The following is a 22,768-nucleotide window of genomic DNA, read 5'->3' on the forward strand; positions in this document are numbered from 1 at the left end:
CCCCAAGGAAGTGTTACAGGCCCTCTACTGTTCTCAATGTGTATAAAAAAAAAAAACTTAAGTGATAATCTCTCGCTCTATGATTGTTTGCAGATGATGCTCTTGTTTACCAGCAAATCAAAGTGAATTATAAACTGATTCAGATAAGATTATAGCATGTTTGGAAATGACAATTTACCCTAACAAGAAAATATTGAGGTCCTTCACATGAGTGCTAAAAAAATTCCATTACTTTTTTGCTACACAATAAAACATGCAGATTTAAAGGTTTTGGGTTCAACTAAATACCTAGGGATAACAATTATGAACAACTGATGTTCGAACCATCACAATCACATAGAAAATGCCGTGGAGAAGGTAAACAAAATACTGTGTTTTATTGGCAGAACACTTGGAAAAATGCAACAAATGTAGAAAAACTGCCTTCACAGTGCTTGTCTGTCCTCATCTGGAGTATAGCTCTGTGCTATGGAATCCCTACTGGATTGAAAAAGTTCACAGATGGGTAGATCATTTTGTATTACCATGAGAAAATGGGGGTGTCATGGATTGGAAAAAATAAGTGAGTTAGGTGGAAATCATAAAAACATTGAAATTTTTGCTGCAGAGCGACTTTTTTCACAAAATCGCAATTGTCAGATTCCTCCTTCAAATGCCAAAACATTTAGTTTACTGTCACCTACATAGAGAGAAATGACCATAGGGATAAAATGAGAGAAATAGGAGCACCCAAGGAAAGATGTAGATTTCATTTTTCCCATGTATCACCTGAGAGTGGAACAGTTGACAAAGAATTTGAAAGTAATTCAGTGGACACTCTGCCAAACACTCGAAGTGCAAATTGCAGATAGTCATGTAGCTGTAGCTGGCAATGGACAATTATTTTAGATTATTAAGAAAAAAAACAAATTATAGTGAAAATACATTAATTTGTTGTGAAGCGAAATTGCAACACATCATCTGGTTTCATATAGCTTCCATAATGAAAAGTTAAGCAACCTGTAGAAGTAAACTACCATCTGATTGTCCACAAGATGGTGCAGAAGTTTTACAAGGAAATAGATGCTTGACAATGTGTGATATGTATAGATTTCAATCTCTTAATAGACACTTGATAATTTTATCAGTTGTATTTTCTCACTCAAGGGTAGGTGTAATACGATTTAAAAATTGACTTCTTTCCACGTGTACACATTACTGCCTAAAATATTTTCATGGACTGATTTATTTGTTTTGTCATGGATCAGACCTAAAGATCAGCCCAAACCAAGGAGAGCAACTCTTCCCCACCACCACCACCACCACTACCACTGAATTACGCTATTGCTACAACATGTTTGGGTAAATACCACTTGCTACATGTTCACTATATTCACACTTGCTCATCTGAGTTCCACTCTATGAATCTACACCACAGACCAAAAACATTGTGCATTCATTCTGTGGCAGTGCCCTCTTTGTAGCAAAATCACCGTGAAGCATTTTATTGTCTTATGTCAGATTGGTCCATCAGTGACCTTTAAATCTGATCTGCAACAGAAATCCTTTTCAGAATTTGACATGTATGTCTGTTGATTGGTTTGTACAGTGCATTTGGAGTTTGATTTATGCCTTTGATCAATTTCTTTATCATGTCAGAGAGACAATTCATCAATAATTGGAACCTCTCAAAATTCTTGTTATCTTTGTTGATTCATCTGATATAAACACACCTCTGATGGAGATACATTATGCCTGCACTTCTATGCCCTCAGTGCGTGGCCTAATGACTAAGGCAGTGCCATTAAGTGGTGTGTCCCGAGACATTTGATCACATAATCACTCTATATATTTACTGGGAAAATGTGATAAAAATTGAAGTATGAACACAATGCAAGGAAAGAATTGCATATGGCCAAGTAAAAAATATTTAACAGTGGTCAACATGATTGATGATTCTCATTATATGTAACCAATCTGTGGTCTGTCCATCTGCCCTAGTTTGTATTGATTATCTATTTCCTGTTCCCCTCCAGTTTTCATTCTTTCTTTTGTGTTGTTAGTCTATTTTCCACATTTTGCTGACATCATTTTAGCTTTCCTGAATTTCCTTGTTAATCTTGTGGCTCTTCATCTCTCTTTTTTTTTTAATCGCTGAAATTTGCATCCTACTTCTGACAAACTGTTTCTTAATTGAGAAGATACTTGTCATTTGCATAACTGTCACTTATCCCATTCTCTGTGGTCCACCATTCATTTTAGCACTGCTCTCTCATGCTTGATGTAAGATTTGTCCTAGGTTTGTAAGTGTGTTTTATTTTTCTTTTAAAAAAGTCTTTTTACTTATGATAACAGGTTTCGTTTTCTATTCCTCAACTATGCATTTAAATGAAGTGGAGCATACTGTACACACCAAATATTGATAATTGTATTTGTATGTAGGTCCACATCCTCATTGTATTTCATAAAATAAAACAGTGTTTGTTGTAGGCTGTAAATTTATTTATTTATTTATTGTTGTGCTATTGGCCAATTTTGACTAAGGCATCATTATCAAGCACATATGTGGTAGCATTACGCACTGTGGTGCAGATGTGATGTGGAAATCAATTTGTCAGTCCATAATCAAGGCCACACTTCAGTGGTACCATTCTCTGTATCAAATACAATTGATAGAGCAGTAAAATAAGTGGAAGACCCGTGCATAGTAGAATGGGAGGGCAAGGTTAACATCTGTTCACTACAGAACCACGTTCTGTCATGTGAAAACTTCAGATAATACATTGGTTGCGTCAACATGAAAGATAAATTTAGAGCCTACAATAGACATTGTTTCCTTTAATGCACATGTACCATATTTTATGGACTATAAGATGCACTTTGGTCTTTGAAAAATTGCCTCCAAAATTGATGTGTGTTTTATCCTCAAAATTAATATAAAGAGGTCCAGTGTTTGATTTAAAATTCCCTCCAATCTTAAAAATGCCCGTATATTCTATACTGCGAGAAACGTATTTCTTGTCTGGCAACATTGGATTCAACTGGCAGCAGCAGTGCACTGATGCAACAAACATCAGTTGTGGGGACTCACAAGCTTGCTAACATTGTCTCCCTTCTGCCCCACCATAATAAACACAGAACACTGTCTAGCCTATGATGCATCATTGCAGTCTATGGTGCCAGTGAACTTGAATTGAAAGTGATTTGTGCTATCAGCAACACCACAATATTTTTGTTAGTAGCTAATTTTGTAAAGGAAAATAAAATAATTGGTATTCATATGATGTGGACTATAAATTGAAAGTAACAGCATATCCAGAAGAACATGGAAACAGAGCAGCTGAGTGACATTTCGGCCCTCCACCAGCAGAAAAAACCATTCATGGTTGGTGGGCTAGTAAAAAAAAAAATAAAAAAATAAAAATAAAAAATAAAACGAAGTGAGAAAGACTAAATGTGCAATTAGGGGAGAGAATGCAAAATGGTCAAAACTGGATGATGACGATTTTCAGGGATTTTACAGGTCTGTTTGACTTTATATGCTATGAACTTTTTTAGTCTGGCTTCGCAATCTAATAATAAAAATCGTAAAAATGTTGTTTAAAAAAATGCTAATAGATTAAAGCATGTCTTATAGTCAATAGCATCTTATAGTTCATAAAATATAGTATGTACAGCAAAGTTGAGGCTCATATCTGTACAACTGAACATTACAATGTCATTTTGATGCAGTATACTTTTCACTCTTGTTTCTCAGAAAGTGTACTCCGTGGCTTAAAAAAATAACTCTGCCCCCCCCCCTCCCCCCCCCTTGACACCATCACCACCACCACCCACTGTCGAGCACACACACACACACACACACACACACACACACACACACACACACACAAAACAAAATATTTTGCATTTTAGCTGGTTAATAGAGTTCAGTTGGTCTACTGGATTTTCTCATAATTGTGCCATTTGAAGGAGATCTGTTATTGTGCATAATTCATTTCTTTGGAGAAAGCATGCTATAAATCCAGTTAAATTGTTTACAAAACAAGTAATTAATTAGCATGATTTGCAATGTTATTTGCAGCTTTTCTGTAATGAGAAGTTGAACCAGCATAAAAATGATCCTGGCTTTGATAGAACAGCTGTACTGGAAAGCTGCAAAGAGCAATGGCGTGACATGTCAGAGAAGAAAAAGATTGTTTGGATTGATTGGGCACTTGAAGAAGAGGCGAAGTATCAGGTAACTATTCATCATGGCCTGCTTTGTATTATAAGCAACTTAAAAATGGATGTCTGAAATTGTAACTAACAGTTTCTTTGCAGAAATTAATTAAAGAGCTTTATGAGTAACAGACATTCTAGCCATTTACAAAATGACAGTGTGTTATTCTAGAGTGGAAGTCATTCCTTTACTTTTGCGGTAAGGAACTAGCATTGTAGAACAGCTACCGTATGTGTCATGACTCCCGCAAATGCTTATCAATGTACATGCTGGCATGTGTAGTATAAGCTGTCACCAGGTAGTCCTGATGCAAGTGTTCCGTGCACGCATGTACAGTCATGTCACAAGTGCACATGAACGCTTGGTACAGTCAGCTGCCCAAGGGAACAGTTCCAACATTCTTGATGTTCATAATCAGAGAAATACACAAAAGATCCTGCCTAGTGACTAATAGTGATCAGCTTTTGGCTGTAGCTTATAGATAGTCTCAAAATAACTCTTTTATTATTACCAGTCAAAGTACTTTTTGCTTATGTAGTGTAGTGTTTCATTATTTCTAAAGTGAGAAGTAAGACTAAAACAGTAGTTAATTTTAAGTAATAAAATTATTTTCACTTTCCTGGCATGAAGCATGGACCTTGCCATCCATGGAGTGTCTTGGGTGCCTCAGTAATACAGATACCCATACCACAGGTACAACCACAACGGAGGGGGATCCTGTTGAAAGGCCAGACAAATATGTGGTTACTGAAGAGGGCCAGCAGCCTTTTTCAGTAGTTGCAGGGGCAACAGTCTGGATGACGGACTGATCTGATCTAGTAACATGAGCCAAAATGGCATTATTGTGCTGGTACTGTGAATGGCTGAAAGCAAAGAAAATTATAAGTGTAATTTTTCCAAAGGACATGCAGCTCTACTGTATGGTTAAATGATGATTATGTCCTCTTGGGTAAAATGTTCCAGAGCTAAAATAATCAGATCTCCAGGTGGGGACTACTCAGGAGGATGTTGTCATTAGGAGAAATAAAACTGGCATTCTACGGATTGGAGTGAGGAATGTTAGATCCCTTAATCAGGCAGGTAGATTAGAAAATTTAAAAAGGTAGGTAGCAGGAGGAACAGGACTTCTGGTGAATACAAGGTTATAAATACAAAGTCAGATAATAGGGATAATGCAGTAGTGGGTTTAATAATGAATAAGAAAATAGAAATGCAGGTAAGCTTCTACGAACAGCATAGTGAATACATTATATTAGCCAAGATAGATGGAAAGCCCACATCTACCACAGTAGTACAAGTTTACATGCCAACTGGCTCTGCAGATGATGAAGAGACTCAAGAAATATATGACGAAGAAAAGAAATTATTCAGATGGTTAAAGAAGACAAAAATTTAAGATGATGATGGGAGACTGGAATTTGATAGTAGGAAAAGGAAGAGAAGGAAAAATAGTACTGCATTTACCCCAACTAAGCCGGACTCGAATTTAAGCCATACCCAAAAAATGAGAGTCAAAATCCAAGAGGGAAAGAAGTTGTAGGCAGCATTCAAAATTGAAACAAAGTTGATTCATTGTAATATGAGAGACAAATTAGATGGCATGGATGAAGATTCAGCTACAATAGCTGAGTTCAATTTGTAAGCTTAGCAGGCGAGCTTAAGCAAGTTTATTTTGTAGATAAATTTAGTCTTTAAAATATTTAAAATGACATAACTTGTCTGCACAGAACTTATAGTCATAAATAAATTAAAAATCAATACAAAAGTCAGGTTGTCATGCTTCATTTCTGACTGTATCACTATTCTGCTTAAGAATAATACAAATGTAAACATTACATGATATGTATATTCATCTGCATTTGTCGCTGTCTCACTCAAGTTTGTTAGGGGGACAGGATTTAAATGAGGTAACAGCTAACACGGAAGAATACAAGGCGTCATGTTTAGATTCCCCCCCATGAACCATGGACCTTGCCGTTGGTGGGGAGGCTTGCGTGCCTCAGCGATACAGATAGCCGTACCGTAGGTACAACCACAACGGAGGGGTATCTGTTGAGAGGCCAGACAAACGTGTGGTTCCTGAAGAGGGGCAGCAGCCTTTTCAGTAGTTGCAAGGGCAACAGTCTGGATGATTGACTGATCTGGCCTTGTAACAATAACCAAAACGGCCTTGCTGTGCTGGTACTGCGAACGGCTGAAAGCAAGGGGAAACTACGGCCGTAATTTTTCCCGAGGGCATGCAGCTTTACTGTATGATTAAATGATGATGGCGTCCTCTTGGGTAAAATATTCCGGAGGTAAAATAGTCCCCCATTCGGATCTCCGGGCGGGGACTACTCAAGAGGATATCGTTATCAGGAGAAAGAAAACTGGCGTTCTACGGATCGGAGCGTGGAATGTCAGGTCCCTTAATCGGGCAGGTAGGTTAGAAAATTTGAAAAGGGAAATGGATAGGTTAAAGTTAGATATAGTGGGAATTAGTGAAGTTCGGTGGCAGGAGGAACAAGACTTCTGGTCAGGTGACTACAGGGTTATAAACACAAAGTCAAATAGGGGTAATGCAGGAGTAGGTTTAATAATGAATAGGAAAATAGGAGTGCGGGTAAGCTACTACAAACAGCATAGTGAACGCATTATTGTGGCCAAGATAGATACGAAGCCCACACCTACTACGGTAGTACAAGTTTATATGCCAACCAGCTCTGCAGATGACGAAGAAATTGAAGAAATGTATGATGAAATAAAAGAAATTATTCAGATTGTGAAGGGAGACGAAAATTTAATAGTTATGGGTGACTGGAATTCGAGTGTAGGAAAAGGGAGAGAAGGAAACATAGTAGGTGAATATGGATTGGGGCTAAGAAATGAAAGAGGAAGCCGCCTGGTAGAATTTTGCACAGAGCACAATTTAATCATAGCTAACACTTGGTTTAAGAATCATGATAGAAGGTTGTATACATGGAAGAACCCTGGAGATACTAAAAGGTATCAGATTGATTATATAATGGTAAGACAGAGATTTAGGAACAAGGTTTTAAATTGTAAGACATTTCCAGGGGCAGATGTGGACTCTGACCACAATCTATTGGTTATGACCTGTAGATTAAAACTGAAGAAACTGCAAAAAGGTGGGAATTTAAGGAGATGGGACCTGGATAAACTGAAAGAACCAGAGGTTGTACAGAGTTTCAGGGAGAGCATAAGGGAACAATTGACAGGAATGGGGGAAAGAAATACAGTAGAAGAAGAATGGGTAGCTTTGAGGGATGAAGTAGTGAAGGCAGCAGAGGATCAAGTAGGTAAAAAGACGAGGGCTAGTAGAAATCCTTGGGTAACAGAAGAAATATTGAATTTAATTGATGAAAGGAGAAAATATAAAAATGCAGTAAATGAAGCAGGCAAAAAGGAATACAAACGTCTCAAAAATGAGATCGACAGGAAGTGCAAAATGGCTAAGCAGGGATGGCTAGAGGACAAATGTAAGGATGTAGAGGCTTATCTTACTAGGGGTAAGATAGATACTGCCTACAGGAAAATTAAAGAGACCTTTGGAGATAAGAGAACCACTTGTATGAACATCAAGAGCTCAGATGGAAACCCAGTTCTAAGCAAAGAAGGGAAAGCAGAAAGGTGGAAGGAGTATGTAGAGGGTCTATACAAGGGCGATGTACTGGAGGACAATATTATGGAAATGGAAGAGGATGTAGATGAAGATGAAATGGGAGATACAATACTGTGTGAAGAGTTTGACAGAGCACTGAAAGACCTGAGTCGAAACAAGGCCCCCGGAGTAGACAACATTCCATTGGAACTACTGACGGCCTTGGGAGAGCCAGTCCTGACAAAACTCTACCATCTGGTGAGCAAGATGTATGAAACAGGCGAAATACCCTCAGACTTCAAGAAGAATATAATAATTCCAATCCCAAAGAAAGCAGGTGTTGACAGATGTGAGAATTACCGAACAATCAGTTTAATAAGCCACAGCTGCAAAATACTAACACGAATTCTTTACAGACGAATGGAAAAACTGGTAGAAGCCGACCTCGGGGAAGATCAGTTTGGATTCCGTAGAAATACTGGGACACGTGAGGCAATACTGACCTTACGACTTATCTTAGAAGAAAGATTAAGGAAAGGCAAACCTACGTTTCTAGCATTTGTAGACTTAGAGAAAGCTTTTGACAATGTTGACTGGAATACTCTCTTTCAAATTCTAAAGGTGGCGGGGGTAAAATACAGGGAGCGAAAGGCTATTTACAATTTGTACAGAAACCAGATGGCAGTTATAAGATTCGAGGGACAGGAAAGGGAAGCAGTGGTTGGGAAGGGAGTAAGACAGGGTTGTAGCCTCTCCCCGATGTTATTCAATCTGTATATTGAGCAAGCAGTAAAGGAAACAAAAGAAAAATTCGGAGTAGGTATTAAAATCCATGGAGAAGAAATAAAAACTTTGAGGTTCGCCGATGACATTGTAATTCTGTCAGAGACAGCAAAGGACTTGGAAGAGCAGTTGAATGGAATGGAGGGTGTCTTGAAGGGAGGATATAAGATGAACATCAACAAAAGCAAAACGAGGATAATGGAATGTAGTCGAATTAAGTCGGGTGATGTTGAGGGTATTAGATTAGGAAATGAGAAACTTAAAGTAGTAAAGGAGTTTTGCTATTTGGGGAGCAAAATAACTGATGATGGTCGAAGTAGAGAGGATATAAAATGTAGACTGGCAATGGCAAGGAAAGCGTTTCTGAAGAAGAGAAATTTGTTAACATCGAGTATAGATTTAAGTGTCAGGAAGTCTTTTCTGAAAGTATTTGTATGGAGTGTAGCCATGTATGGAAGTGAAACATGGACGATAAATAGTTTGGACAAGAAGAGAATAGAAGCTTTCGAAATGTGGTGCTACAGAAGAATGCTGAAGATTAGATGGGTAGATCACATAACTAATGAGGAGGTACTGAACAGGATTGGGGAGAAGAGGAGTTTGTGGCACAACTTGACCAGAAGAAGGGATCGGTTGGTAGGACATGTTCTGAGGCATCAAGGGATCACCAATTTAGTATTGGAGGGCAGCGTGGAGGGTAAAAATCGTAGGGGGAGACCAAGAGATGCATACACTAAGCAAATTCAGAAGGATGTAGGTTGCAGTAGGTACTGGGAGATGAAGAAGCTTGCACAGGATAGAGTAGCATGGAGAGCTGCATCAAACCAGTCTCAGGACTGAAGACCACAACAAACAACAAACAACATGTTTAGATTTCTATTATCCTTATGACGAAGAGAGTATGTGATACTGACAGTGTGTCATCCATGTTCATGTAAGTTGTGAACACAGGTTTGCCAATCAACTTTTCATAGTAGATTTGTAGTGGCAGTGCTGTAAAAATGGTGGTACCAAACCGACCTCAGCTGGTGCCTTAGGCAAACCTGCAGTGCAATTAGCACTTTTCTCCCCAAAGGAAATAACTTCCTTATTGAATTTGGCTTTATGATTTAAGCACTTCATTATGGTACACTAACACCAGCACTTAACAAAATAATATGTTATATGAAAAACTAACCACAGCTTACCAACTTGTGCAAGAATTGTAAAGCCGTGCATGTTGTTGGTATTTATGTAAAGAAATTTGTTACTGTGAATATTTCAAAGACTGCTGCATTCAAAGATCAGAAGGACTGAATTTCTGTATCCTTCATTGGAGGATATATTATGGCTCAGTGGTAGAAACTTTGGGGGGGGGGGGGGGGAAGTAGATTTATCTTCTAACATTTTTTATATATTTTTACTAGTGCAGAAATTTTGGTGCCATTATTTATCTTTGCATTTGCAAAGTGTGCCTGTCTAGCACTGATTCTATTTGATGGCAAAAGTTAGTTGTGGCAGTTCGTAGCACCATTTTTCAAATTTCTGTTTGCTGCACTTGATTCTAAGCAGCAAGCAATTTTTTGGATTCCAAAAACTAGAAAAAAAAGTGTGGCTTAGATTGGGCTATAAACCATGAATATGGACTGGGGAAAAGGAATGAGAGAGGAAGCCGCTTGGCAGAATTTTGCACAGAGCAAAGTTTAATCATTGCTTACACTTACTTTATTGTGAAAGAAGGCTATATACATTGAAGAGAACTGGAGGCACTGGAAAGTTTCAGATTGATTGTATATTGGTCAGACAGAGATTTAGGAACCAGATTTTAAATTGTAAGACATCTCCAGTGGTAGATGTGGACTCTGACCACAGTTTACTGGTTATGAGCTGTAGGTTTAAACTAAAGAAATTGGGGAACAGTAGGAAATTAAGGAATGGCACCTGTATAAGTTGAAAGAACAAAGGAGCATTAGGCAACAGTTGTAGAACAGGGGAAAGGAATACTGTAGAAAATGAATGGCTAGCTTTAAGAGGCGAAATATTGGAGGCAGCAGAGGACCATATAGGTAAAAAGATAAGGCCAAGTAGAAATTCTTGGATAATGCAAGACATGTTGAATTTAATCGATGAAAAGAGAACATTTAAAAATACAGTAAGTGAAGCAGGCGAAAGGCAATACAAATGTTTAAAAAATGAGATTGCTAGCAAGAGCAAAATGACTAAGCAGGAATGGCTCGAGGATAAATGTAAGGATTTAGAAGCATATTTCACTAGGGAAAAGATAGATACTGCCTACAGGAAAATTAAGAGAGACCTTTGGAGGAAAGAAAAGCAGCTCTATGAATGCTAAGAGCTCAGATGGTAAACCAGTACTATGCAAAGAAGGGAGAGCTGAAAGGCAGAAGCAGTATGTAGAGGGTCTATACAAGGGAGATGAACTTGAAAGTAATAGTATAGAAAGGGAAGTGGTCGTAGATGAAGATGAGATGGGAGATAGGATACTGTAAGAAGAATTTGACAAAGATCTAAGTTGAAACAAGACCCCAGCAGTAGACGATATTCTATCAGAACTAATAATAACCTTGGGAGAGCCAGCCATGACAAAACTATTCCATATCATGTGCAAGATGTATGAAACAGGCGAAATACCCTCAGATTCAAGAAGTATGTAGTAATTCCAATTCCAAAAAAAGCAATTGCTGACATGTGTAAAAATTACCAAACTATCAGTTTAATAAGTAATGGTTGCAAAATACTAACACAAACTACAGAATAGGAAAACTGGTAGAAGCCATTCAGGAAAGATCAGTTTGGATTCCGGAGAAATGTAGGAACGTGCAAGACAGTAATCTTAGAAGGCGGGTTGAGGAAAGGCAAACCTACATTTATAGCATCTGTAGACTTAGAGAAATCTTCTGACAATATTGACCGGAATACTCTCTTTAAAATTCATAAGGTAGCAAGGGTAAAATGCACAGAGCAAACAGCTATTTACATCTTGTACAGAAACCAGATAGCAGTCATAAGTGTTGAGAGGTAGGAAAGGGAGGCATTGGTTGAAAAGGGAGTTAGAGAGGGTTGTAGCCTATCCCAATGTTATTCAATGTGCATGTTGAACAAGCAGTAAATAAAACCAAAGAAAAATGTGGATTGAGAATTAAAGTTCAGGGAGAAGAAATAAAAAACTTTAAGCTTTGCTGATGACAGTGTATGTTTGTCAGAGACAGCAAAGGACTTGGAAAAACAGTTGAAGGAGGATATAAGATGAACCATCAGCATAACCAAATCAGGGATAATGGAACGTAGTCGAATGAAATCTGGCAAAGCTAAGGGAATTAGATTAGGAAATAAGACACTTAAAGTAGCAGAAGAGTTTTGCTATTTGTGCAGCAAAATAACTGATGATGGCCGAAGCAGAGACAATGTAAAATGTAGACTGGTAGTGGCAAAAAAGCATTTCTGAAGAAGAGAAATTTGTTAACATCGAATATAGATTTAAATGTTAGGACGTCTTTCCTGGAAGTATTTGTCTGGAATATAGCCTTGTATGGAAGTGAAACATGGACAATAAACAGAAATTAGAAGCTTTTGCAATGTGGTGCTAAAGAAGAATGTTGCACATTAGATGGATCGATCACTTAACTACTGAGGAGATACTGTATAGAATTGGGGAGAGACAATATTTGTGGCACCACTTGACTAAAAGAAGATATGTAGTCCATCCAGTGGCACAGTTGGGTGCAAATTGACACTGCTGTGGATACTGGTAGGACATGTTCTGTGACATCAAGGGATCACCTGTTTAGTATTGGAGTGTAGTATGGAAAAATCATAGAGGGAGACCAAGAGATGAATACAGTAAGCAGATTCAGAAGGATGTAGGTAGCAGCTCGCACCAAATACAGTAGCATGGAGAGGTGCATCAAACCAGTCTTCAGGCAACAACAACAAAATTATCTTTATGTTGTGAGCAAACTGTTTTACTTAACAACTGTTGTCTTTTCTGCAATGTTAGAATAGCTAATTGTGTACCGTGACAGTATAAGTTAAGTATTTTGCACTGGAAAAGGGAAAGGTGAGATTACTAACAGAATGCAAAAGATTAAGGATTTAAAATTGCAAGCAGAGAAGGAAAGACAAAGATAGCAACTGGAAAACAATGAAAAGTAAGAGGATGGGCAAGCACTTGAATACAGTTTTGAGAGATTTTGGTGAGTTGTAAGTAATAAGCTGTATTATGTTGGCTCATTATATTCCGTAATTTTCTGCTGATCATGCTATAGGTAAGTTTGTTAGAGCCTGCCATAAAACTAGCTCTGCTTTGTACTTTGTTTTATTAATTCAAGTGTGACATCAGCAGGCTGCTTCTTCATAACTTAAAGGCTGTGGTATGAAAGATTAAAGAGTCCTGTTTTTATATGATAGAGACTAAATTATTCATTACAGGTAAGATATTATACTTTATAATTACTCCATTTGTGTTTTATAATGTTACATGATGGCAGTATGTAAAGATAAAACCACACTCGTGTGAACCACTAGCATGTGCAGTAATTGGTTTATGGTTCATAGAAAAGTAAATGCAAGATTTTGGGCTCCAGTCTCTTTTAGGGCAGTAGCGTACACAATCTGCTGAAGAGAGACTACAAAATTGCTCAGTAGGAACTTGAAGAAATAGTGGAATATGACTACTCAAGTTAAGTACTAAAATGAGTTGTGGGCAATCACAGGTTAAAGTTTACAGCTAAATGTCATAAAATAACCTGCAAATGGAATGAATAGGTGATAACTATAAAGGTCAGTTTTGGTTGAACGTATCCTCACGGCATATTCTTTGTGATTCTAAGAGAGATTTTCACACATGAAATTCCCTCTTCCAGCTTTATTTCCACTGCAACATGCCCCTCAGTGAGAAGTATGAAAGTCACTAAGAAGCATAATCAAGGTTGAAGTTGCTGTTGTGTTCATCAGTGTAATAGGCAAAGAATTCTAGAACACATCAAACACTACAGCATGATTAAAACATAAATATATTTATTTGCAATATATATATATAGTATTAGGCACGCGTAACATTGTATCCTTGAGTCTCCTTGCAGTTCGTCTCTGTTCTGCTGTAACTGAATTACACTATTCACTAGCAGTCAGAGTAGCAATAGCATGTGCCATGTTGGTTAAGTGTCATTGCACTTTCTTCCATAAGTGTGGCATGATCTGGGAGTAGCCTGCGGATAATTGATGGTGGAGCTCTGAGTGTAGCAGCTTAAAAAGAAACACAGTCCAATCACAGTTACAGGCTGTGAAACAATGCAGATTTGGAGTCCCCTGGTGGTGGCTCCTGGCTGTGTGTGGCAAACCATTTATAACAGCTACTTGTCATATTCAGTGTAAATGTCTCTTCTGTAGAGATACAATTGGCACATGACATACTGTGCATGGTCACCCACAGACACAATCGATATCACATTCCTCCCCTCCAAAATTGCACATCGTTGTCACTAGTGTTGGAGGTCCGTGCCATTGTATTGCAGGTGATGTTGGCTGTCGTGTGATGGCAGATGGCACCAACCAACTTGTGTCCTGACGTTTGTCTCCACACTGTTGGAACATCTGCCAAAGAAACCAGAGGTAGGAAGTCCATCCAGTGGTACAGGTGGGTGCACATTGGCACTGCTGTGGATACTGAAGTCTTGATGTCCGTGACTGATGTTGTGTACGGTGACAGATGCTGCAGCAGCAGAAGCTGCATTGGCAGGCAGGGATCGATCTCCATGCGCACGAATGTGTCAGGCAATGTCAAGGGCTGATTGGTGTGTGTGTGTGGGGGGGGGGGGGGGGGGGCAGCAGTCTGGGATTCAAGCAGCATTTCTGGAACGTGAAAATATATGGCAGGATCAGAATTATCACAATAACATACTGGATTTTGGTGCCATTGATGGGTGCCTATTTTGCTGTGAATGGTATAACAAGCTCGGTCAGTCGTCTGAGTGAAGATGCCAGATTCCCAGTTGTGAAGCTTGTTAAAGACGCAGTAGAAAAGGTAGTCCTTCATGTGGAACTTTATTATGAAGCCAGTGAAGTGTCATGAAAAGGCAAAGTGCTGAGAAACTGCGATGGCGACAGCAACAACAACAACGCATTTTCCTTCATTGGTGAAGCAACAAGTTTGGACATCTGAGCCTTGAATGTACAGATGAAATGTTCGGAGAGAACAATGTGGGTTTGGATATGACGAATCTCATTTTGTTTGCAGAGGTATCAAAAATCCAATGGAGAAAACTGCGGACCATTGTCCAAAACAGTTGTTCATGACAAACCTTCTGAACAATAGACATAAGTGAGAGCTTTTTTAGTGCTAGGGCTAGTTATCGAATTTATTGGAATGACAAATTGATATCTGCTGTGTACATCGATAATGATCAGACCTTGTGTGTTCCAGAAAGGATCAGCAAAATCAGTGTGGATGCATTGCCAAGGAGTGTCAGATCAAGGCCAATTGAAAAATTCCAGGTTTGGCTCTGCTTGATTATCTGTGCATGCATGGCAGTGGGCAGTAATCTGTTGTATCTGCTTGCCAAACCAGAGCCATGTACAATGCTGGCATGCTAGTTGCTTAGTTCTAATGATTCCCCAAAACATGTTGCAGCAATGATGTGGGAATCATGACTGGAGTCTGTTTATTAGGAGCATTCAGTAATACTACTTCCAGTCTTAAGAGAGATGTTGCAGCATTGTGCATAATGTAAGCACACTACTGCAATTGAAATTGATTTCAAATTATGAGGCCAACCCACAGAAATGTAATACCTTGGCAATTCTACTGATTGATCCTGTTCAGTAGCTTGTGTGATCCATCAACAATCAGTGGGAAAAGCTTGCCTGTTCAGTAGCTTGTGTGATCCATCAACAATCAGTGGGAAAAGCTTGCAGTGCTTGCAAACCATATTATCAATATCAACGTGAAGATGATAATCCTTAGATGCATCAAATTCTGCATTATTACCCACAGGTAAGCGAGGCAGTGTGACTGGTTTGTATGTTGTGCTGTAGGATGATAGGGAATTTTGTATTGGTGATTTGAAAGAAATAGGAACAACATTACAGTGTCTGTGCCCTGCAATCAGGCACACCTTTCTTCAGTTGAAAAAGAGTGGTCAGTGGCTTACGATCCATCATGAGAAAAATGTTTTTACCATGGAGATATTGATAAAATTTTGTGTCACCTTAGATGATGACTAAGGCTTCTTTCTCCAGCTAACTTGACTTGGACCATGATCAATGTCTTAAGCATGAATGCTATGTGACAACCAGTGTTTCCTACCTAAAGTGCCCCTGTTGCATGTTATGAAGTACCAACTGCAAGCATTACTTGTTTTTAGCAGATCAAAGTGGCTAGAGCATGGGTGACCAAACGATGCATTTTTTCAACTTTTGTAATGATTTTTCGCATTATCCAGTCCATTGAGAAGCAACATTTGTATGTGAAGATGATGCATAAGAGCAGCAATTTGCACTACATTCAGAATAAATTTGATATAGTAGGTCAGTTTGCCCGAAACTGCCTGTAGTTTTCACACATTTTTGTTGGCATATAGCCTCTAAATGCTTGGTAGAGGGACAAGTGCCTTGGGTGCTAATGAGATGTCCCAAATAATCTATTTCAGTATTGAAAAAGAAACCTTTTGTTAGTTACAATCAAGCTCTGCATAGTTTATAACTTGAGAAAGATATTCCAAATTGTTGAGTTGCTGTTCTAGTGTTTGTCCGGACAGAATTATGTCATCAAAATAATTTGAACATAATGGAACTTTTGATATCACTTATTCAGGAGCAGATGCATTTCTGAAGGGAGGGCACTGGTATTGATACAATCTGATGTGTGTATTGACCACTATAATTTTTTTCATTTCCTCACCCAGGGGAAGTTGAAGGTAAGCATTTGCTAAATCAGTTTTTAAAAAGAATTGTCTGACTGCAATATGATAAATAAGCTCCTTAATATGTAAAAGTGGGAAAAAAGTAATAACCATCTGAACACTAACTGTTGATTTAAAGTCAGCACATAGTCTGATGTCCACATTTGATTTTCTGGTGATAACCAGAGGAGATGCCCATCGACTGGAAGGAATAGATTTCAAGACACCAGCTCGTTCCAATCTGTTGAGTTCAGAAGCAGTTTCATCACAACTAGTGTGAGGTACCGGACGTGCACAGTAAAACTTTTGTTGAGCATTTTCTTTTAGCATAATGGGCACTTGGAAAATTTCTTGCATATCTCAACATGCACTTGAATAAATGTGCATATTTTTCACACAATTGTCTATTAATAACGTGGACATTGTCCCAAACATCTAAACCAAACAAATCGAATGTACCCATGCCAAAAATATTGGAAGCCGAGTACGATTGAACTGCTGTTAGTGTCGCTGATCCTGTCATATTTTGCTTGGAAAGTGCAATTAGTTGGTTCACCCTACCTACCCACATGTCATGCAATCTGTTATTTAGAACTTTACAGTAGCTAACAGTTTTTGTGGGAAAAACAGAATCCATGGTGACTCCTGTATACTGGTTAACAACTCATTTGAATAAAGACACGATTTTAATTTTCTGAACAAAGAACTTACATTTGAAACTTGCTGTGTAGAGCTGGAACAACATAATAATATTGTCTCAATATATAGGATTCCAGGTAGTGATGTGACTAAATTATTTTTAGAGAAATTCCAGTGTCTTCTACATAAACTCAGAAAAGAAAAGAGGAAAAAACTGTAATTTCTGCTGATTCTAACATAGATAAGGCAAGTGAACCGAGCTTGTCAACTAAGTTTATTGGCCTTAGACTAAATTTCACTGATTTCACTAGACTAAATGAGTGAACTGCGACTTGTACAGACAATATTTTAACAAATTATACATTTAATGACACTGCCAAATTCTCTTTAGACCTGGGTTCTCAGATCATTCTGATTTGTCTATTGAATTACTAATAATAAATAAAGAAAATGGAAGAAGATGTTTCCTGAAGAGACAGTTCAGTGAAGAAAACATGCACTTGCTCTGTTGCAGATTGAGCAAGGCAAATTGGTCATTACAACATGAAAGCTCATGTTCAGAAAATTTTAATAAGATTTTAAACAGCTTTTTACATGTTTCAGTGAAAGTTTTCCACCTATAGTCTGTCACAGAAAGACATGTAATAAACTAAAATGGATTATTCCTGCCATAATAATGTCTAGTAATAGAAAGAGACAGCTACATGTTGAGCTGAAATCCAATAACAGTCGCGAGTTCATTAACTATGTTAAATCATATAATAACATTTAATAAGGTTGTAAAAGCAGCAAAGGAAATGGCAAATACTAAATTTATCAGAAAGCACAGAAATAAATCTAAGACAGTATGGACAGTTATCAAATCTGAACTTGGAATAAACCCTAGCCACCAGGATATTTCTAAAATAAAGATACAAGACAAAATACCTGCAAATCCTGCTCAAATATCAGAAAACTTTTATAAAATTTTTATAAGTGTAGCAAAATCTGGTGTTGATGTAGATGAAAAAACTAAATTAAACCTAAAAAATAAAAATTCTGTGGTATGGGATGAAATACCTGCTAAAGACATCAAAGCAGCTTCCAATACAATGGCAGACCCATTCTCTGAAATAATTAACCAATCACTTGAAGAAGGCCACTTTTCAGATGTTACAAAGTATACGGAAGTGAAATCATCATTTAAGAAGGGCTCTATAGAAGATGTGGGGAAGTATCATCCAATTTCCCTACATCCTGTGTTTTCTAAAATATTTGAAATAATTATTTGCAATCCAGATTCAAAATTTATGTCACAAATTCAATATAATCTCAAAAATTTGGTTTCCAAAAACACAAAATGACAATTTATTCTAATAATGAATTCATAAATAAAGTTAGTTCCATCTTAGATAAATCACAAAAAGCTGCAGGGATCTCTGTGACTTATCCAAAGCATCGACTGTTTGAACAGCTCACTGTTATTATATAAAATGCAAAAATACAGAGTTATGTGCAGTGCCTTACAGTAGTGTAAGTCATATTTGACATAGAGACAGCAAAGGGTAGTCATAACATCAGACAAAGGAAAATACTCCTTGAAATGGAGAACTATCGCACAAGGGGTATCACAAGGATCAATTCTAGGCCCAATACTTTTTTCTTTATTACATAAATGGCTTACCCATAGACATAAAATAAAAATGCAGAAGAAATTCCCGAAAATGCCATGAAAACTCTAGAAAATCTACATGTGTGGTTACACATAAAAGGCCTATAACAAAATATTTCGAAAACACAGCTTATGCTGTTTAAGACAAAACAGTCTAAAATTAATGATATTCAAATTATACATGGAAGTCTGGAACTACACAAAGCAGAATGTGTTAAATTCTAAGGAATGCAGTTGGACAGAAATCTGTCATGGTTCTCACATATAGAATATTTAAAAAATAAGCTGAAGAACCTGGCCTAAGCTATGTCAATCTTAGCCAATGTCACTGCCATAGACACGAAAAAAGTAGTGTACCTTAGCTACTTTGAGGCAATAATGAGATATGGTATTGTCTTTTGAGGAAACACTAGCAATTTGACAAGAATATTAACTTTACAGAAAAAAATTATGAGGAACGTGTATAGTGCAAAGTCAAGAGAATCTTGTCAGCCTAAACATGCAAAGTGTTCCCTCACCGTATTTATTTTTATTATTATTATTATTATTATTATTATTATACATTTTTGCTCTTAAGGCAGTGATTAAAGTTGAATGTTACATGAATATTCAATTTTCCTCTTTTTTTGTGTTTTCTTCTTCCTTTTCTCTTCCCAAAACCTCTTCATTCTTTGACTTTGTTCGCATTTCCTTGGTTCTGTCCATATTTTCCCTGGTCACTTCCTTTCTTTTACTTCAAATTTTGTATTCATAATTTTGTTTCTGAATTTCTTTCTTTCATCTATCACATCTTTATTGATTTCTACATATTTTAGGTCTTCTTCTATTTCATGAAACCAGTTGGATTTTTTGATTGAGCTGTTGACTACATCAAACATCCTCTTTGTGAGTCTGGTGTTGTTCATTCTGTGTATGTGTCCAAAGAATGTTAATTGACATTTTCTGGTTATGTCTGTGTGTTCGTATAGTTCTTTGGTTGGTCTTTTCATCCATATACCATCTCTATGTACTGCTCCAAAAATTTTTTGAAGGATTTTACGTTCCATCTTTTCTGTCTCTGTTATGCCTGATGCCCCAATTGTGGTCATTTCTGATGCATAAAGGGTTTCTGGTAGTACAATTGTATTGTAGTTCCTGAGTTTCGTCTGTCTTGAGATGCTTCCTTTATTGCCTTTATTGTAGTTTGTCCATGTGAGTTTGTACGCTTCCTGAAGTTTTTATGTTCATTCTGTATTTGATGCCTTGTTGGATCCTCCTATTTGTATGTATTCTCCAAGGTACTTGAATTTTTCCACTCAGTTAACCAATCTGTATTGCGTGCATGACTTGTGTATTGTTGTACTTTCTTTCCACATACAGTGTTTTCTCGTATGATATCTGTAACCCCGTTTTAGCAGAGGGTTCATGTAAATATTCCAGGGTTTCTTGCGCTTCTTCTCTGTTGTTGCTGAGTATTGCCAAGTCATCTACAAATGCTAGGCATTTTATGATTGTCTTGTTTGCATGTGTTTTTCCTAATTGAATTTCTTTCACTTTTTCTTCCCACTGGTTGATAATTTTGTCCAGGACTGTGTTGAATAGAAGTGATGAGAGACCACCTCCTTGTCTGACCCCTGTATGTACCTCAAATGGCTCTGAGATCTCTACCATAAATTTTATTTTGGATATAGTGTCTGTGAGTGTCTGTTCTATCAGTGCTCTAGTTTTTCTGTCTAATCCATATTCTTCTAGTGTGTCAAAGATAGTCTGCCTGTCAGTGGAGTGATATGCCTTGTGCTGTTCTCCTGTCTGACCTTCAAGAGTGTTCACAGGTTCCAAATTTGTTCAATATGGAATCTTCCCTTTCTGAATCCTGCCAGGTATTTACCTACCTTCGTAGTCACTTGTGGTTCCAGTCTGTTCAGTAACCCCTTGGACAGAATTTTGTAAGTGACCAGTAATAATGAGATCCCTCTGTAATTATTAGGGTCTGCTTCGTCTACCTTTTTGTGGAGTGATTGAATCAGTGCGCATTTCCATTCCTGTGGAATTTTCTGTGTGTTTCATTTTTCCAAGAGAATTTTGTTAATTCTTGTTTTAAAATTTTATTCTGTGAGTTTCCACATCTCGACCATAATGCGATCTTCCCCTGAGGCTCTGTTGTTCTGTAGTTGTTTTATAACCTCCTCTACTTCTGTGATTGCAGGCGGTTTCAAGTTGGATTTGGTAGTGTTTTTGTGAAGTGTAATTTTTCTTTGGGCTTCTCACAGTTGAGGAGTTTATCAAAGAATCCTTTAAGAATTTTGCAATTTTCTTTAGTGTTTGTTTCTAGAGATCCATTTGTTCTTCTGAAGCAGATATTTGGAGGCTCATAACCCGTTATATTTTCCCTGAATATTCTGTAGAAATTTCTCGTATTATGTTTCTTGAAGTCTTCCTTGATTTCATTTAGTCTAGTTTTGTCGTATTCCCTTTTAACTGCTCTAATATGTTTCGGGGATTGTTTTTGGACTTCAGGAAATCCTGCCATGTTTCTGTTGTTCTGTTCCTGCTAAACTTCTTTCATGCCATAACTCTTCGTTCAACTGCCTGAACCCAAGTTGCATTTCACCATCTATGTTTATGTTTCCTGGGGGACTGACACTCAACGCATTGCCTTCTGAATTGTCTTCACCAGGTCTGACCAATTCTCTGTTGAATTCTGATTAATTTCGTCAATAATTTTGTCTTTGTTTATCTTTACATATTCTGTATCCGGTCTTATAATTTTGTTCTGTGTTGTCTTTCTATTCCTTGGAATTTTTTACTTGTAGCAAGTGATGGTCGGACTCAAGGAATCCTTTGCAAGTTCTCACATTTAGAATTTCACTTGTATTTTTACTTGTTATAGCTATATGGCCTATTTGGAATTCTCCCCATATGTTTTTGGGCATTTTCACATTGTGTGTTTTCTTCTTGGTTTCTGAAATTCTGTCGACATAACTTTTAACTTAAAATTTTGACAGTACTTTATGAAATGCCGCCGCCCCCCCCCCCCCCCCCCCCCATTCTTGTTCGTGCATTTGTGTGCTGTATGTGGGCCTGTGATTTCCTTGCACTTCTTCTATTTGCGTAGTTGTGCATTGAAACGCCTAGTACAATTTTGACTTGTCTTTCTGGTATTTTGTTTGTCATTTCTTCCATGTTTCCCCAGAAGTCTCCAACTTCTTGTGGTCTCTTCCTGTTGTGATCTTTTGTAGGTGCATGTGCATTGATGATTGTGTACCTTTTGTTTCCTGATTTGAAGGTTATTGTGGAGATTCTTTCTGATACTGAACTGAAATCTGTGATGTTGTGTATGACAGCTTTATGTGCTGCAAATCCTGTGCCAAACATTTTTGGTGTTCCCTGCCTGACAGCAGGTTTCCTTTGTATGTCCTGTAGTTTTCTGTGTTGAAATGGTTCTTGTCAGAAAAATGCGGCTCTTGTATTGTGAGGATTTTGATGTGAAATTTTTCTAGTGCATCAGTAAGCTGTTTAAGTGTGCCTATCTTAACCAGTCTATTGGTGTTGAGTGTGCCAATAAAATGTTAGTTAAGAGGTTTTGAGAAGCTCCATCTCTTCTCTGTTTCATTACATTCCTGGTCCCCCAGAATCCGATGATCAGGAAAATCCAGTAAATTCGCTGGGGCCTGGGGTAGTGGGTATCTTTCTGGTTGTTCCATCATGATTTTTTTCAAGTTGAAAGTAGTTCTGGTGAGCTGTGTTGGAGGTCAGAGTTGTTAAAGACTTGATTGTTGAGATCAAGATGTATCTGTAGCAGCTGCACCAAATAGGTGCAGATCCTTTATTGTATGATTATATGATAGCGGAACAAACACTGGGAGCAGTTACGTCTGTAAAATATCTGGGAGTGTGCGTACGGAATGATTTGAGGTGGAATGATCATATAAAATTAATTGCTTGTAAGGTAGATGCCAGTTTGAGATTCATTGGGAGAGTCCTTAGAAAATGTAGTCCACTCGTCAACAAAGGAGGTG

The 22,768-nt window shown here is 37.7% G+C and overlaps 1 protein-coding gene across 5 annotated transcripts in view; it reads left to right on the plus strand.

Moving 5' to 3' along the window:
• Positions 1-22,768, plus strand: part of LOC126263580 (nucleolar transcription factor 1-A-like) — a 205,838-nt gene that overhangs the window by 108,524 nt on the left and 74,546 nt on the right. For all 5 annotated transcript variants that reach the window (XM_049960686.1, XM_049960676.1, XM_049960689.1 and 2 more), the window contains one exon: positions 4,064-4,219. In XM_049960686.1, the coding sequence (XP_049816643.1) occupies positions 4,064-4,219 (156 nt within the window). The remainder of the gene's footprint in view (positions 1-4,063; positions 4,220-22,768) is intronic.

Source organism: Schistocerca nitens, chromosome 1 (genome assembly GCF_023898315.1).
Source record: "Schistocerca nitens isolate TAMUIC-IGC-003100 chromosome 1, iqSchNite1.1, whole genome shotgun sequence".
Taxonomy (NCBI): Eukaryota; Metazoa; Arthropoda; class Insecta; order Orthoptera; family Acrididae; genus Schistocerca; species Schistocerca nitens.